The sequence below is a fragment of the Tupaia chinensis genome, unplaced genomic scaffold (genome assembly GCF_000334495.1).
Source record: "Tupaia chinensis unplaced genomic scaffold, TupChi_1.0 Scaffold000600_1, whole genome shotgun sequence".
NCBI classification, from domain to species: Eukaryota; Metazoa; Chordata; class Mammalia; order Scandentia; family Tupaiidae; genus Tupaia; species Tupaia belangeri.
In genome coordinates, this window is record NW_006160117.1 from 4,964,676 (window position 1) to 4,980,849 (window position 16,174).

Below are 16,174 nucleotides of genomic sequence, written 5' to 3' on the forward strand. Positions count from 1 at the left end.
CCAACCTCCCCAAAAAAAAAAAAAAAAAACTTCATGGAGATAAGTTAGGAGTGTGTTTTTTATTTTTGCCAGGACCTTAAAAGAAGATCTTATTTTGTTCTTAATAGCAATACAAATAAAATCCCCAGATCTTGGGCCTATCTGATAAAAAGTTGATTGAACAAGCAAATGCTTCAAATGCCTTGCTCTTACCATTTCAAAATGGAGTTGATTGATTGACACATACAATATGTAATTCTCTTACATTTAAGGAGATATAAACACTATTTGAACTTTTTAAAAAAGAATTATTTAAATTTATTTATTTTAATTTGACCGGAGAGTGAGAGAGAGAGAGAAAGAATTTGAGAAAGCAAGCTGCCAGGTCTGGGACTCAAACCATGGTCGGTCATGTGGGAATCCAGGGCCCATAACTAATATGCCACCCGCTGGCCCTATTTGAACTTTTAATTATCCTTTTTCATCACCTCAAATATTTTTAAGACTCACATAGAAAATAGTTGACTGGAACCAGCAGTTGGCGTAATGACTATGTCGCTGGACTCCCATGTAGTTGACTGCGGTTCAAGTCCCAGACACAGTGACTTAAATTCATGCTGGACACGTGTGCATGCATGCCCAAGATCCCAAGAGGAGGATGGAGGAGAAGGGATTGCAGTGTGGACATCCTCTGTGAGGGGTGATTTCTCACTTTCTGTCTCTCTGTCTCTCTCTCTCTTTCTGGTGAACGCACACATGCCCTATAGCGAAAACCTCTTCAAAAAAAGAAAAAGGAAAAAAGAAAAGAAAAAATAATTGGCTGTTTGAAACCATGTTGAACACTGTTGTTAATGTACTGCTCAGTGAAGTACTGTATAAAAAAAAAAATTGTGGTTGCTGTATCTAATTGTGCCCTGGCAAGCAATTTTTATGAGTTGAGGAGGAAAATGGAGCTAGCAGGTGGTATAATGATTGAGATGCTAGACTCCCACATGGCTGACTATGGTTTGAGTCCCAGACCCAGCAAGTCGAACATGCCAAGTATATGTGTGCACTTGCCTAAAATTCCAGGAGGAAAATGGAGGAAAAGAGACTGGCATGGCCCTCCCCCTTGGAGGGTGATTTCTCTCTTTCTATCTCACTATATCTCTCTCTTTGGTAAGTGTACATGTGCTATGGCAAAAACTTTAAAAAAAAAAAAAAGAGTTGGGTAAAAAAAGGATAGTTTAATGAAACACTTTTTTTAAAAAAATAATCCAACTGCTCCCATAATGTTACTGTAGATATGCCTACCCATAAACAATCTAAGTTGCATCTGATTTTTTTCATATGCTGGCTAGTCCCTGGGGATGGAAGGATACCAATAATGCAAGATCAGTTGCAAATTATAATTAAAAAATTTTTAGATGAAAGTCCAGAGTATTCATCCACTGTGGTTATTATACTTGCACGATATAAGCTTGATCAACTTACCTATAAAGCTTGATTAACTTATTTATTAATAATTTATTCAGATGGTACTATTCAATTCAAAATAGCTTTTTTTTCTGAATTAAAGACTTCTTGGAACCAAATAAATTATTTGAAAAATGGAAACATGAGAAGTTAAAATTTTAAATGTATGTGTTGATACACACACACGCACACACACATATTTAGACATACACATACATACACACACACACACACACATATAAAGGTTTTTAAGATGTATGTTAAGGGGCCAGCAGGGAGGGCACTGGACTCCCACATGGCTGACTGTGGTTTGAGTCCCAGACCTGGTAACTTGCTTTCTCACTTTCTCTCTCTTTCTCCCTCATTCTGTTCCTCTCTGGTCAAATTAAAAAATAAAGTTAAATAAAAATAATTCTTAAAAAAATAAAGATGTTATGGTGAAGGAGGTTTATCAAATTGGTCCTTACCAATTTGGGCTAAAGGACTAATATTTTAATATTTAACTTCAAAAGCATACACTTTGGTCATCTCAGAATTGTCTGAGATCATTCTGAGACCATGTCAAGACGTTTACCAGATGAGAAAGATTAAACTCTAGATTCATATCTACTCTGCCAAAAAATTAATAAAATAATTTTTCAAAGGGAAGGAGAATCAAATGAAACATAGAGTTCTTGAGCCTTACCCACATGGGAAGATTCCAAGTTTATTTCTGGAGACCTTCCTCAGTATGCTGGGTGCCCGCATGCCTGTAATCTGGGATTGGCTAAAGTTGAAGATGGATTATAGTGACAGGACTCTATTAGGAGTACTGTGTCTCTCTGCCTGCTTCTCTGTCTTTGTCTTTTTCTCTCATGGAAGAAGTAAATGAACTTTTCAAAAATAATTATAAAAGGACATATGTAGGGCACACCCTTTCATTCTGTGATTTCTGTGTCAGGATAAGTCAGTGTAACATAAATGTGAAAAAACTCATTTAACCTATGAACTTAGTCTGCCAGTTTATCTTTAAGTCTCTAAAGGTGATATGTTTAATTATGGAATCAGGGAGATAGTAATATACTTTATAATGTCCACCTAACTCAAAGAAGGTATTGATTGGCATACCCACCTTTCACTATTCTTTTTTTAATTTTTTATTTTTTATTATCATCATAATCTTCTTTATATTACATTGGATTACATATAACTTTACAGTGTATTATATTGCTTTTTCAAAAGGGAATGCCATGCATGTCAGTCAATACAGAGACATTAATCTCCCCGCTTCAGCATTCAATATCTTTTCTATGTTTTCCCCAGTCATTATTTTTATTATTCTAATTATTTTTTAAAACAATCGCTATTTCTCATTTTGCTTGTAAAAAGACTTTGCCCATCATGAAATACTTCTTAGACCAATCCAGTTGAGAATACTATACATGTCATCATCAACAGGTAATAAGCCATATCTGTTTCTCTAAAACAGTCAATTGCTATTTCTCGTTTTGCTTGTAAAAATACTTTGCCCATCATGAAATACTTCTCAGACCAATCCAGTTGAGAATACTATACATGTCATCATCAACAGTTAATAACCCCTATCTGTTTCTCACTAACGTCCTGTCTCTCTATTGTTCACTTGCTATCTTTCTCTATCCTCTTCTCTTCACTTACCCCATTCCACACTGTCCTATTCTCATTAAGTACCTTCACTGTGTTTATGTCCTCCGAATTTTTGCTCTCTATTATAGAGTGCGGATAGTCGGTATATATTGAGTGGATACATACAATATCTTTCTTTCATAGCCTGGCTTACTTCACTCAGCAATAGATCCTCCATATCTGACCATTTTCTATCAAATTCCAGGGTCTTGTTATTTTTTATGGCTGAGTAGTATTCCATAGAGTATATATACCACACTTTTCCAATCCATTCATCAGTTTGTGGACATTTAGGTTGGTTCCATGTCTTGGCAATTGTGAATAATGCTGCAATAAACATGGATGTGCAAGCACTTTTCTGACTGAGCGTTCTCCTGTCTTTTGGGTAAATACCCAGAAGTGGGATTGCTGGATCAAATGGTAGTTCTATTTGTAGATCTTTGAGGAACCTCCATATTGTTCTCCACAGTGGTTGAACTAGTTTACATTCCCACCAACAGTGTAGGAGGGTTCCCTTTTCACCACATCCCCACCAAAACTTATCACTTTTTATATTCTTAATCTTTGCCATTCTGACAGGGGTTAGGTGGTATCTCATTGTGGTTTTTATCTGCATTTCCCTTATGATGAGGGATGTCGAGCATTTCCTCATATGCTTTTTGGCTGTTCGTATGTCTTGTCTTCCTTAGAGAGATTTTTGTTCAGCTCATTTTCCCATCTTTTAATTGGGTTAATCATTTTTTTTTTCACATAAGGCACTTGAGTTCCCTATGTATTCTGGTTATCAGTCCCTTGTCTGAGGCATATTTAACAAAAATATTTTCCCATTCTGAGGGTTGTCGGTTCACACTTGTTACTGTGTCCTTTGCTGTGCAGAAACTTCTTAGTCTAATATAGTCCCACTTGTCTATTTTAAGGATTATTGCCTGTGCTTTGGGAGTCTTATTTAAGAAGTCTTTGCCTACTCCAATGTCTCCCAGAGTTTCTCCAGCATTTTTCACAATTAGTTTTATTGTCTGAGGTCTTAGGTTCAGATCTTTGATCCATTTTGAGTTGACTGTTGTTAATGGTGAAAGATGGGGGTTCAGTTTCATCCCCCTTTCACTATTCTTTCCCTTTTACTATTTATCACAAATATATCATGGGATCAGAAGAGGAATAGAAAAATCAAATATTCTTTCCCTGCCTGACAAATTTTATGTCATTGCTGTTGCTTTTGTTGTCTTTACTTTTCTTTTTTTTAAGTTTGCTATAAGGAACATGCTCTTGTGGGGTCTGAGGAAAGAGAATCACCCAGGGAGGATGACCATCCTGCAGTCCTTATCATCCATTCTCCTCTCAAAATTTTGAGCATACATGTATACCTGCCTAATGTGTTTTTTGAGCCATCAGGTCCAGGGCTCTAACCATGAAGTCAGCCATGTGGAATCCAACCACTTTAAACTCCACACCACTTGCTAGTCCCTTTTGTCTTTACATTTACTTTAACTCTTCTTTCATAAAGTCATCATGAACCCATAGGAATCTTTGGAATGCCAAGAGAAAAGAGATTCTCATTCATATGCACTTATAACTAAAGACACATCGAATGTCTTAAGTTCTTACCTAAGGCAACTCTCTTCCAGAAATTCAGAGCAAGTACTGAAGTTTCTCCATTTGGCAACAAGAGAAAAAAAATCTAACCTTAAGGCCATTTGTTTATATACCCATGATATCCAAGGGGTTGTTTAAACTTTCAGCCTCTTATGCATCTTCCGGCAAATATGGATATGAGTTGGTCTGTTCAGTAATTAAGATCAGTTATCCCCATTTCTTCCTTGCTGATCTGTATTTTATTGGGTATTTAATTACATAACATTTTTATCTTCATCGAAAAAATTGAATTAGTACTTGATTTAACTATCCTACCCTACAACACTCAGAACAATTCAGCAATTTTTGTAAAGCTTAGCATACATACCCTTCAGCTCACTTTTTCCATTGATGCTGAGCAAATTGAATGAGTTTTGAAATTATGGCTTGGAACAAAAGTGTCAGCAAAAGATTTTAACCAAAATACTTGATATATAGCAATTGGGGTTTTTTGTTTGGTTGTTTTTTTTGGTTTTGTTTTTTACTATTTCCATTATCTTTTTAAAAATTTCTACTGATTATACACCACTTCTTACATGCAATTGTCTTTAAAGTGATCAGATTTGATGGACTTAAACATGTCCTTGGACCATCTCAAACCTAGTCATAGGCACAGCAAACCTGCTTAAGATGAATGGACTAAATTTAAATGGCTTTTCAAACTTCTTTTTTTAATTATTTTTTTTATTTTTTGGAGAAGTTTTTGCTATAGGGCGTGTGCACTCGCCAGGCAGACAGAGAGAGATAGAGAGACAGAAAACGAGAAATCACCCCCTGGGGGGATGGTCATGCCACAATCCCTTCTCCTCCAGTCTCCTCTTGGGATCTTGGGCACACACACATATGTGTCCAGCGTGAGTTTTAAGCCACTGGGTCTGGGACTCAAACTGCGGTCAACTACATGGGAGTCCAGTGACATAGTCACTACACTAACTGCTGGTCCCTTTTTATTAATTTTTTTTAAAGTTTGTTTATTAGAGAGGAGGAAAAAGAAAGAAGGGGAGAGAGAAAGTGTGTATGACCATGTGCATTTGCATTGTGGTCCTGATGCTGTAGTCCTTTCCTGGCCTCATCCTGCCTGGATAATGGGTACACATGTGCCCTGTGTTTAGGGAAGTCTCCTGAGACATGAACCCAGCACCTTTCCACATGGGTCAGCCTCAAAGAGGGTGGTGTTACTGCTGTGACACTGTCTGGCCCCAGCATTCTCTGGTTTAGCGTGGCATCATTCCAGCCTCTACCTCGGTCCTCATATGACTGTGCCTCTGCAACATGGTTTCTCTCTTCTTGTAAGAATGCTGGTCACCAGTTCAAGGCTTGCCCCTTCAGCATGACCTTGTTGTAATGAATTTACATCTACAAGAACCTGCTGTTAAATGAGATCACAGGCATACCTGGAGTTAGGACTTGAACACATCTTTTTGGAAGACACAGTTCAACCCCATGCAGGTCCTTAGTGACCTTGAGGTATGGACAGTATGTGTGGTGGCTCAAGAGAGCTCCCACACCCAAGACTCTGATGTGGTAACTTTGGGGAAATTCCAGAGTCGTCATTTCTCTGACATATTTTCTAAAACCAAAATGTAGATTCTAGATGGGTTTGGAGAAGTGGACTTCTAAACCCTTCTTTGATTGTGTGGGCAGGATTGATAAACCCTTGCTGTAAGGTATAACTATAGATGGATTTATAAAATTTTGTCAAATGAAAGTTAAAACCTTTATATCCACTTTACTCAATTTACTAGAAAGGGAATCAGATTGCTGGGGCATGTCAGGACAGAGACTTCTGTTTTAGATACTTAATAATATTCTTAAACTTTAAAATCTGATTATATTAACTGTCGTTCTAAGAAGATTTTTAGTCAGTATATATTGCAAACATTATGATTTATCACATTTATGAAGACTGATAAGGGCACAGGTAAGAACTAAGCTTCAATTATTGCCTTTAAATTCTGAAGACCATAAATTATAGTGTATTTAGGTTTGGGTGATAAAATAGTAAGTTTGACTAGTAATAATAATTATTTTTTCTAGGTGCTGATTGTGGAAAGTTTATGATTTGATAAAAAGTGTGCAAAACACATTACAGAAATTAGCTTATTTATTGCTTATGTCAGCATTCCTAGATAGCAAAATATAATTCTCATTTTCAGAAGAGGAAACTGAAAGCAAATTTTATAGGCTAATAAGTAGCAGAGTTGGGATTTAAACCCAAATCCATCTTGTGCTAGAACTTCAGTTCATAAATCTCATTTATACTGCTTCCCTCAGTGAATAACACACAATTTTGTTCGTCACTTGAACTAGCAATAAAACCAATTATGCCATAATAGCAGCAAGTTATACTCTTGTAAAGTTTTCAAATGAAAGGTTGGTAATTCTTTTAATAATCACACTTGAATCAACAATCCCCCATTATGTGATTCTTTTTACTTTGGATATATTCCCACCATAATTTCTAAGACCCTCAAAATAATACACTCATTTTATTACTTTCAAATACCTTTTAGTTTTTATCATTTTGTAATTATATGTATGTTCATTCCTTCCCAGTGTTGTGTGTGTTAAAATAAATGTTGGACAGAGCCAGCTCCGTGGCCTGGTGGTTCAGGTAGCCAGATCCCACATAGCTGACTGCAATTCAAATCCCAGCCCCGGTGGCTGGAGAAACAAACTGAGTGTGTGCACTTGTGTGCACAAAATCCCAACAAGATAAAAAGGTGGAGGAGAAGGTATTGGAGTATGGCAGTGTCCCATTGGGGGGGCTTTCTCTTTTTTCTGTCTCTCTGTCTGGTGAGTGCATACATAATTTGCTTAACATAATACTTTATAAATAATTAAAGCACTCGATAAATAGTAGCTGTTAATTTTATCAGACTTTTGAGGCCTTGGGAATAGAAATTTTATCATTTGCTCCCTTGTATATGTATGCCAGTTCTGGTGTATGATGGGTAGTTTGGGGAAAAGGTTAACTGAAAGCATCAGAAAACTGATCAGTAACTTAAACAGATAATGGCATGCTTTTCTCATATAAAAAGCAATCCATGCTAGCTGATTGCATGGTGGTTAGGGTGGCTGGATCTCACATGACAAAGTGTGCACATTGCATGGTGGTTAGGGTGGCTGGATCTCACACGACAAAGTGTGCACTTTGAGTCCCAAGCCTGGTGACTTGAAAAACATGCTGGATGTGTGTGCACGAATGTCCTGAATTCCAAAGGAGAATGGAGAAGGGATTGTAGTGTGGCCATCCCCCCTAGAGTGGGAGATTTCTCACTTTCTCTCCCTGTCTCTCTCTGGCTCACTATAGCAAAACTGAAGAAAAAAAAAATCCAGAGCTAGGTATTTGAGCACTGATGTACCATTAAAATTCAAGTTTCTTTCATTTTCTGGTTCAGTAGTTTGGGGTTTGTGAGTTTGACCCTTATGTTCACAGAATGGTTATATTACTCTATATATTATATTCATATTCCAGGAACTATGAGGGAAGAGGGCAAAAGGAGAAATGACAAAGCCTGGGGATGGTGGAGGGAGATGGTAGCTGAGTCTATCCATACTAAAATATTTCCTGGTCATCCTAGCAAAGGATTTCTGCATCCATTCTCTTGGCAAGAACTTTGTTATGTAACTACCCCTCCCTCAACGAAAGTCTAAGAAGGTAAATATGTCATCTTTCTAGACTCTACATAAAGGATGACAGCAGAGAAGAGTGCCTTGAATGACTCTAGGGTAATAGATTCATAATATCCACTATTGTACGCATCATACAGTCAGTCAATGAACCAAAGAAAAACTGTCGATATAAAGCCATGTAAATGGAATGTATCAAGCCTTTTAAAAGAAAATGAAATCCATATATGTTTTAAAAGGATGATCCTTTTTATCCAGTATTTTGCCACTAAAATGTTTGAAGTAAGGAATGAAACTTTACACAGATAATTAATTTTGGCAGCATTGCCATGGTGACAGGGGGGAAAAATGGTCTCTTGAATAGACCCTGAAAAAAATTGCTCTTAGCAAATATTAAGAGGTGTTTCTGTTGCTACAGATGATCATAGAAGTTGCCAGAAATTAAAATGTGCAAAAGATAAATACAAATCATCCTTTGCAGTGTTGGAGACATTTTATTTCTCTTTTAACCTCCATAATCTCATAGCTGTGTTTTGCAGGTTCTTTCTCTGGAATGTTCCTGAGACAACTCAGTTATCACCATCTTGATCTTAGTCATGACTCAAAAACCTCTTGTCAATTTTATCAATAAATATGTCATCTCAGGAAAATTATGACCTGGTCTCTTTGTCTCTAGCCATTTCTCCTTGAACCCATCCATTTATAATGGTGCTATATGTTTCCTACCCCAGGTTTAGTAATCTCTCATGAAATTTTCATTTTTAATTGAGTCAATAGGGAAGTCATGATGCATTTTTGCATGGAAAAATATGTCATGACTTCCCCACAGACCTAGTAAATCCTGAAAACCATCATGGATTGCACCTGCCACAGGGTGATCTGATAGCTCTTCCTCATTCCATACTTTTGCAGCCTCATATTCATGAAGGTTTTCTTTCTTTTCCTACACAAGTATTCATTCTTTTGGAAAAAGATAGTCTTAGAATGTGTTTCTTTAATCCTTAAGATAAGATGTAATTCTTACACAAACTTAACCTGAACTAAGCTGAATCCATGTTAAATTTTTCTTTCTAGTCTTTCCTCTTTGTCAATATGTCTTTATTGATTCCTTGATTCATTCAAAGACTAATCTAGCAAATACTTTCTGAGCATAGAATGTGTGCTAGGCCTTTTGTTAATCATAGAATTTGTGGAGACATACAACATTCAGGCTATGTTCTTAAGGGGGTTACAAACTATTGGGGAATAATGATTCTATATTCCTATAAAGAGAACCTCCAGTATTTTGGAATTCTTGAGATGTAATTGACCATCCTCCTCATTCTTTTCTATCATCTTGCCCTAAACATGCAAACACACACACGTGCACACACTGATATGAAAGTGTTTTAAGGGGAGGAGGTATTCTTTTTTTTCTTTTCTTTTAAATTTTTAATTTTTCATACTACATTTAATTCCATATATCTTTACAGTGTAGGACTTTTCATTTTCTAGCACGATTACCATGCATATCAGTCAAGACAAAGACATTACTATATACATCATCATCAGCAAATAGCTTTTCTTTTTTTTTTCAATTAAGCATACCTTTTTTTCTTTTTATTCCCCTGTTCCCTTACCTCCCACCCTCCATTACCCATTTCTGTATTGTCCCTATCCTTGCTATGTCTACTATCTACCTTTGCTCTCCCTGCTACTGTATGTTCTCCTTTTATTTTCTTCTAAGAAAGGGTTTCACTGTGTCATGAACCTCCTGTCTCAACCTTCCAGTTGGGAGTATAGGGAGGGACATGTCTCCACACCTGGTTCTATTTTAGGCAGAATCTTGCTATGTTTACTAGATCATTCTTGAGCTGGAGATCATGACTTAGCCTCCCGGGTTTGCTGGGATTACAGGTACATAACTACCATTTCTTGTTTTCATGTTGTACCAGGAGTCAAATCTAGGGTTCCCTAATGGTTCCAGCCTATGAAGCATGACATCTTTATAATGTGTGCTACCATGCCTGGGCCATTCTTCATTCTGTTTTCTTTGTTGTTTGTTTGTTTTGGTTTTTGTATTTTTGTGTTTGTTTGTTTTTCATTCCATACTTTGGCACAAAGACCCAATCGGATTTCAGTAAAAATTAGTTTTCTTAAAATATTCTGAGAAAAATATCTGGAGAAAATTGAGATGACATTAAATAGAGATTATTTTCTTAACTTGTGATAAAATAACACAACCAAACATCACATGATATGATTCAATAAAGATTCATGAAAAAATACATTTAAAATTTCAGAAATAGACTTAAGAACATTTCCCTCTGTATGTATGTAGTATGATGTAATTGGTAGCAGAGTAGAAATTTGAGCATAATCTAGGTAGAGATTATGCTACCTCTCTATTCTTTTTATATGCCACGGCCTTTAAAATCTACCAAAAATAAGTAACAATTGACTATTTCAATTCACACATCATTTTATTGTTCCATATTTTTTTGTTTTTGTTGCAACATCTTGTCTATGATTTTTTTAATTCAAAACATATTTTTTCTGTAGTTCAGTTGTTAATGCCTGCATCCTTTTTTGCTCATTGAGGGGAAGCAGATCCTATAAAATAGGTGTAGCTCTCTTTCTGGTTCATGGTCAAACATGCATAAAGATGACCTCCTTTTCTACCTTTGGTCAAAAAAACTAAATGCCCATGATAGGTTCTTTTGTGAACATCTACTTCTTCCATTTAAACTAGAAATTTGTCTTTATCTTATTTAAGATCCCAAGTACTTTATTTTCTTTTATGGTAAGGTATTTTTTTCAGTGATCTGAAATATTGCCCATGAAGTTAGAATCTTCATAAGTGTTTGAATTTTGAATTATTATTTGTTCTCTGTTGGCTCTAAAAACTCACTCATTGGAATTACAAAACCCTTTCTCTTTATTGCTGAAAGCATTTAATGTATGCAAACTTACATTTGGCTTGAGAACATTTTTAAAAATAAACTTTTCAAATTGGAATGTTCTTACTGAATTCAGGCTTTTATGATGCTGTTTGATCTGGCATATGTTCCTTGTGATATCTGCATTGAAAACACTTTGCATTTGAGAGACTTTTCCTGCCTTATTGGGACATTTCAACTCAATTTATAGTTATCAGTAGGAAAAGAAAGAAAACATTTCCATCCAAAAGAGGTTTCAGTAGGATGTAGCAATAAGTGCTTTAAAAAGAACAGCAGCAGCAAGCTTGAACCTTTGCCCACTTTAAAAAAAAAAGAGAGAGAGAGAAAAAGAAACATTACAAGATTCCCTTTTTTAAGGATCTGCAGAAGGAGGACTCTTCCTAGTCTTTATGACAATAAGTCACTTGTCTTGAGGAAACATTTTCTTTTTTTTCTTTCCTGATCCACTTACACTCAGAATAAGACTGAGTTTATTACATGGTGTTACCATTAACACTAACGTTGTGGTCATTGGTTCAATACCTGAATTCTTCACTGAGAGCACATGTCCATCAGGATGCATTTGGTTTTGCATAATAGTCAATTTCTGGAGGTTTGAGCATGGTTATTGTCTACTTAACAGAAGCCTGGGGGTAGGTGTTCCTGGGTTTATATAGGTGAACATTTCAGAGGTGGGCAGCCTCCTAATTCTTTACAAATGAAACATACTTCGGCAACTGGCACATAACTCAAACAGAATGATACCCATACCTCCCCAATTTCCCTTTTGCTTCGTTTTAGTCTTTACCCTTGAGGCAATCATGGTTCAGAGTTCTGACTGCCTAAGTTACTTTTCTTATTTTGTATCTTTTACAAATGAAATTATATATGATTTTCTCCTTTATGTGTAGCTTCTTTTGTTCTGCATTAGACTTGTGAGGTTTACTCATGTTGTCACACATAGATGTGAAGTGTTCATCCTCATAGTGTACGGCATTACAAGGTGGGAAATGTGCTACAATTTATATATCCACTCTCCTGGTTGAGTAGTTTCCAGTTTATGGCTCTTATTAATAATGTTACCACGAGTATTTAGTATGTGAACATTTAATATCTTTGACACATATGTCAGAGAGAAATTAGTCATGAGGTATACATGTTGAGCTTTAGTAGACACTTAACAGCCTGTTTTCCAGAGTAATAGATCTTTTTCTTTATTCTGAAGATTATGATATTTTTTGTATAATGAGCTACATTTAATTGAAAACAAAGGATACTATAACCATAGAGAGAAAGTATTTTTATATTAGTTCACAAAAGAGGATATTCTGAATTAGAGAGGTGTGGGTGTGGCCTGTGGCCGGGCTGGTCAAGTTGCCGTGGTGCGGAGAGCTCTGCAAAACAAGAGGCTGAGGATTGTGTTAGCCATAAACCAGTTCATGCAGGAGCCCTGGGGAGGAAACTTCTCTGTCAGAGCCTGTTGCTCTGCGGGACTCTGAGGAGAGCACTCCAGGTAGACACGGTCTGTCACGGTGGGCAAAGGAGACCCCAACAAGCCTAAGGGCAAAATGTCCTTGTATGCCTTCTTCGTGCAGACCTGCTGGGAAGAGCACAAGAAGAAACACCCAGATTCTTCTGTCACTTTCACCGAATTCTCCAAGAAATGTTTAGAGAGATGGAAGACCATGTCTGCAAAGGTAAGGTCGAAGTTTGAAGATTCGACAAAAAGTGACGAAGCTCGTTATGACAGGGAGATGAAAAATTATTTCCCTCCCAAAGGTGATAAGAAGGGAAAGAAAAAGGATCCCAATGCTCCAAAAATGTCTCTATCTGCCTTCTTCCTGTTTTGCTCTGAACATCGCCCAAAGATCAAAAGTGAACACCCAGGCCTGTCCATTGGGGATACTGCAAAAAAATTGGGTGAAATGTGGTCTGAACAGTCAGCCAAGGTAAACAGCCATATGAACAGAAAGTGGCTAAACTAAAGGAGAAATATGAGAAGGATATTGCTGCATACCGTGCCAAGGGCAAAAGTGAAGCAGGAAAGAAGGGCCCCGGTAGGCCAACAGGCTCAAAGAAGAAGAAGGAACCAGAAGATGAGGAAGAGGAGGAGGAGGAGGAGGAAGACGACGAAGATGAAGAATAAATGGCTATCCTGTAATGATGTGTGTGGAATGTGTGTTTGTGCTCAAGCAATTCTTTTCCTCAGAATGTGAATTCAAGTGCAGCTCAGTATTAGCTTCAGTATAAAAACTGTACAGATTTTTGTATAGCTGATAAGATTCTTTGTAGAGAAAATACTTTTTTAAGAATGCAGGTTGTAGCTTTTTGAGGGGCTACTACATACAGTTAGATTTTATAGCTTCTGATGTTGAATGTTCCTTCATATTTAATGGTTTAATTTCTTGACTTGTGTATATATTCACTGCACACTCATAGGAATTGGTTTCAATAGTAAATTTTGGATTTTTTAGGATGTTGCATTTTGTTTTTTTTTTAATTTTGTAATAAAATTATGTATATTATTTCCCCCAAAAAATATACATTCAAAAAAATAATTATGTATTAATGGAGTTGAAAAGGATAAAACCAGGGTTTTTGAAAATTGACCTAATTTTCTTCCCCTAAGTCATTAAGGGAAAACTAAATCCTTGCCATTTAAGAAAGTATCTGTTCTGGGTCCCATGGCCTGGTGGTTGGGGGAGCCAGATCCTACTTGGCTGACCACATGGTAGTTCAAGCTCTGGACCTAGTGACTTGGGGAACACACCAGGTATGTTTATGTGCATGCCCAGGATCCCAACAGGATGATGAGTTGGAGGACAGGGGGTTGCAGTGTGGCTATGCCTCATTGAGGGGGGTGACTTTTCCCTCTCTTGCTCTCTAGCAAGCACAAGTGCTCTCTAGGAAAAAGAAAAAAAGTACCTGGCCTTTTTTTGGAGAACATAAAGTTCACTTGTAAAATACGAAAATTAAGCTTGGAGGGCCAGCAGCTAGTGTAATGGCTATGTCGCTGGACTCCTAGGTAGTTGACCACCATTCGAGTCCCGGACCCAGTGGCTTAAACTCACGCTGGGCGCTTGTGCATGCGTGCCCAAGATCCCAAGAAGAGAATGGAGGAGAAAAGATTGCGGCGTGACCATCCCCCCTGGGGGGTGATTTCTTGCTTTCTGTCTCTCTGTCTGGAGAGCACACACGCCCTATAGCAAAAACCTCTCCAGAAAAAAAGAAAAAGAAAATTAAGCTTGGGGTATATCATAGGAGATGACACAAGCACTAAACACTGTTTCTTTCTGTTTTCACTTTTTATAGTGTGAAGTGAAATCCTTAAATAAAATACTGGTAGCTATATCCAAGTTTTCTGTATTTGACTTTTTAGTAATGCATTATTTTAGGACACCTGATCCTGCACTAAGAAACATCAAAGGTTTTGATATCATTTTTAACTAATGGATTTTGGAACAACTAATTCCAGACTTATGTAGAGTGCAGAACAGTGCTGTCTCTTGCATGTTAACCTTTCTGAGGCTGTGAGAGATGTTTATTTTAGTACAAAGTGCCAGTTTGTACTTGGATTGATTTAGCTACAAATTTTCCCAAACAATCTAAGCTCGATGGTATTCTTTTAGTTTATCTCTCACTGTCAAAAAGCCTCTTTCAATATCATTTTAACTAAGAAAGTCAAATGGCATTTTGAAACATTGGCTTGGAGAAAACTGCAGTTCAGTTTGCTTTGATGAGACAGAAAAATAATTTCCAATATTAGATTAGAATGAAAAGGAATATAAAAGAGAGTTTTACTGGAAGATCTGTGCTTTTTATCCTTTTAAGGTTTCATGGAACTATTATAAGAATATTCCATTTTGTCTAAGATGTGCCTTTAAGCAACTTTCTAAGCCTCAAGGTGTTTATCTTACACATTGTGCTCTTCAGCTGTATTACCAGATGTCTTTTGTTTAAAAAAGCCTTTGGTAAAATTCTTTACATTTGAATTTAAGCCTGAGCAACAACAACAAAAATGTACTTAATATTGCAGCTTTTTAAAATGTAATGATTAACTCCTCCTATCCTCTCCTTTATATAAGTGAGTCATTTTCTTGAGTCCCTTTCTAAAATGAGGTTAAAGAATAATGTGACATAAATCTTATACGTATGTTCCAATTTTAAAATAGTCTTTATTTTTACTTTTGCTGGTCCAAATATAGAAATTATCTCCTCCCATTCCCCACTCCTCAATTAGCTGCCAATGGTCTGGAACTTAACGATTTTACCTCATGTGGTTCTATTTGTTTGTAATCCTATATTCAACATTGTACTGAAGTCTGTTAAACATTGATAAGCCGGTTTTTATGCAGCAGGTCCTCAGAGAGCACTGCACTAAAAAGCCGTAAAGACTGGGATTAGGTTTAGGTATTGTAAGGTGGTTTTGAGACATTTTCCTAGTGTCTGTTCTTCCAAAGGTGCCAAATCAACTTGGCCTTGATTTAATATTGCTAAAATTGTAATGCTGAGCTGACTTGGAGCTTCACACACTTCAAAACGAGTTTTTTTCTGGGGGTGATTTAACAAACAGTTCTATTTTTTCTAAGTGTTGCGGAATGCAGTACACACACGGGACATTATTGTGTAGTCGCTGTGAGACACTGAGTCCTTTGCCAAAATCTTAAGTTCCTTTCATTGCTATTCAAGTTATACCTTCTTCTGTTATCTCTTGTCAGTATTCTAAAGGCCTCATGTGATACTGTTTTTATTTAGTAAGGAGAGTTGCATTGTGTTTCATATCTTCTGATTTGTACAGGATTAAAATCATCCTGCATCCCATAGATAACCACTATTAACATTTGGAATTATATCATATTCATATATGTTTCCTATACATAGATAATATATTTTCAAAAATAAATGGCATTATG

The 16,174-nt window shown here is 36.7% G+C and overlaps 1 protein-coding gene across 1 annotated transcript in view; it reads left to right on the forward strand.

Annotated features, from left to right (window-relative positions):
- Positions 1-13,407, forward strand: part of LOC106735979 (high mobility group protein B2-like) — a 168,198-nt gene extending 154,791 nt beyond the window's left edge. Inside the window, 2 exon segments of the mRNA XM_014591568.1 lie at positions 12,779-13,208; positions 13,211-13,407. Coding sequence (XP_014447054.1) covers positions 12,779-13,208; positions 13,211-13,407 — 627 coding nt within the window.
- The last annotated feature ends 2,767 nt before the right edge of the window (positions 13,408-16,174 follow it).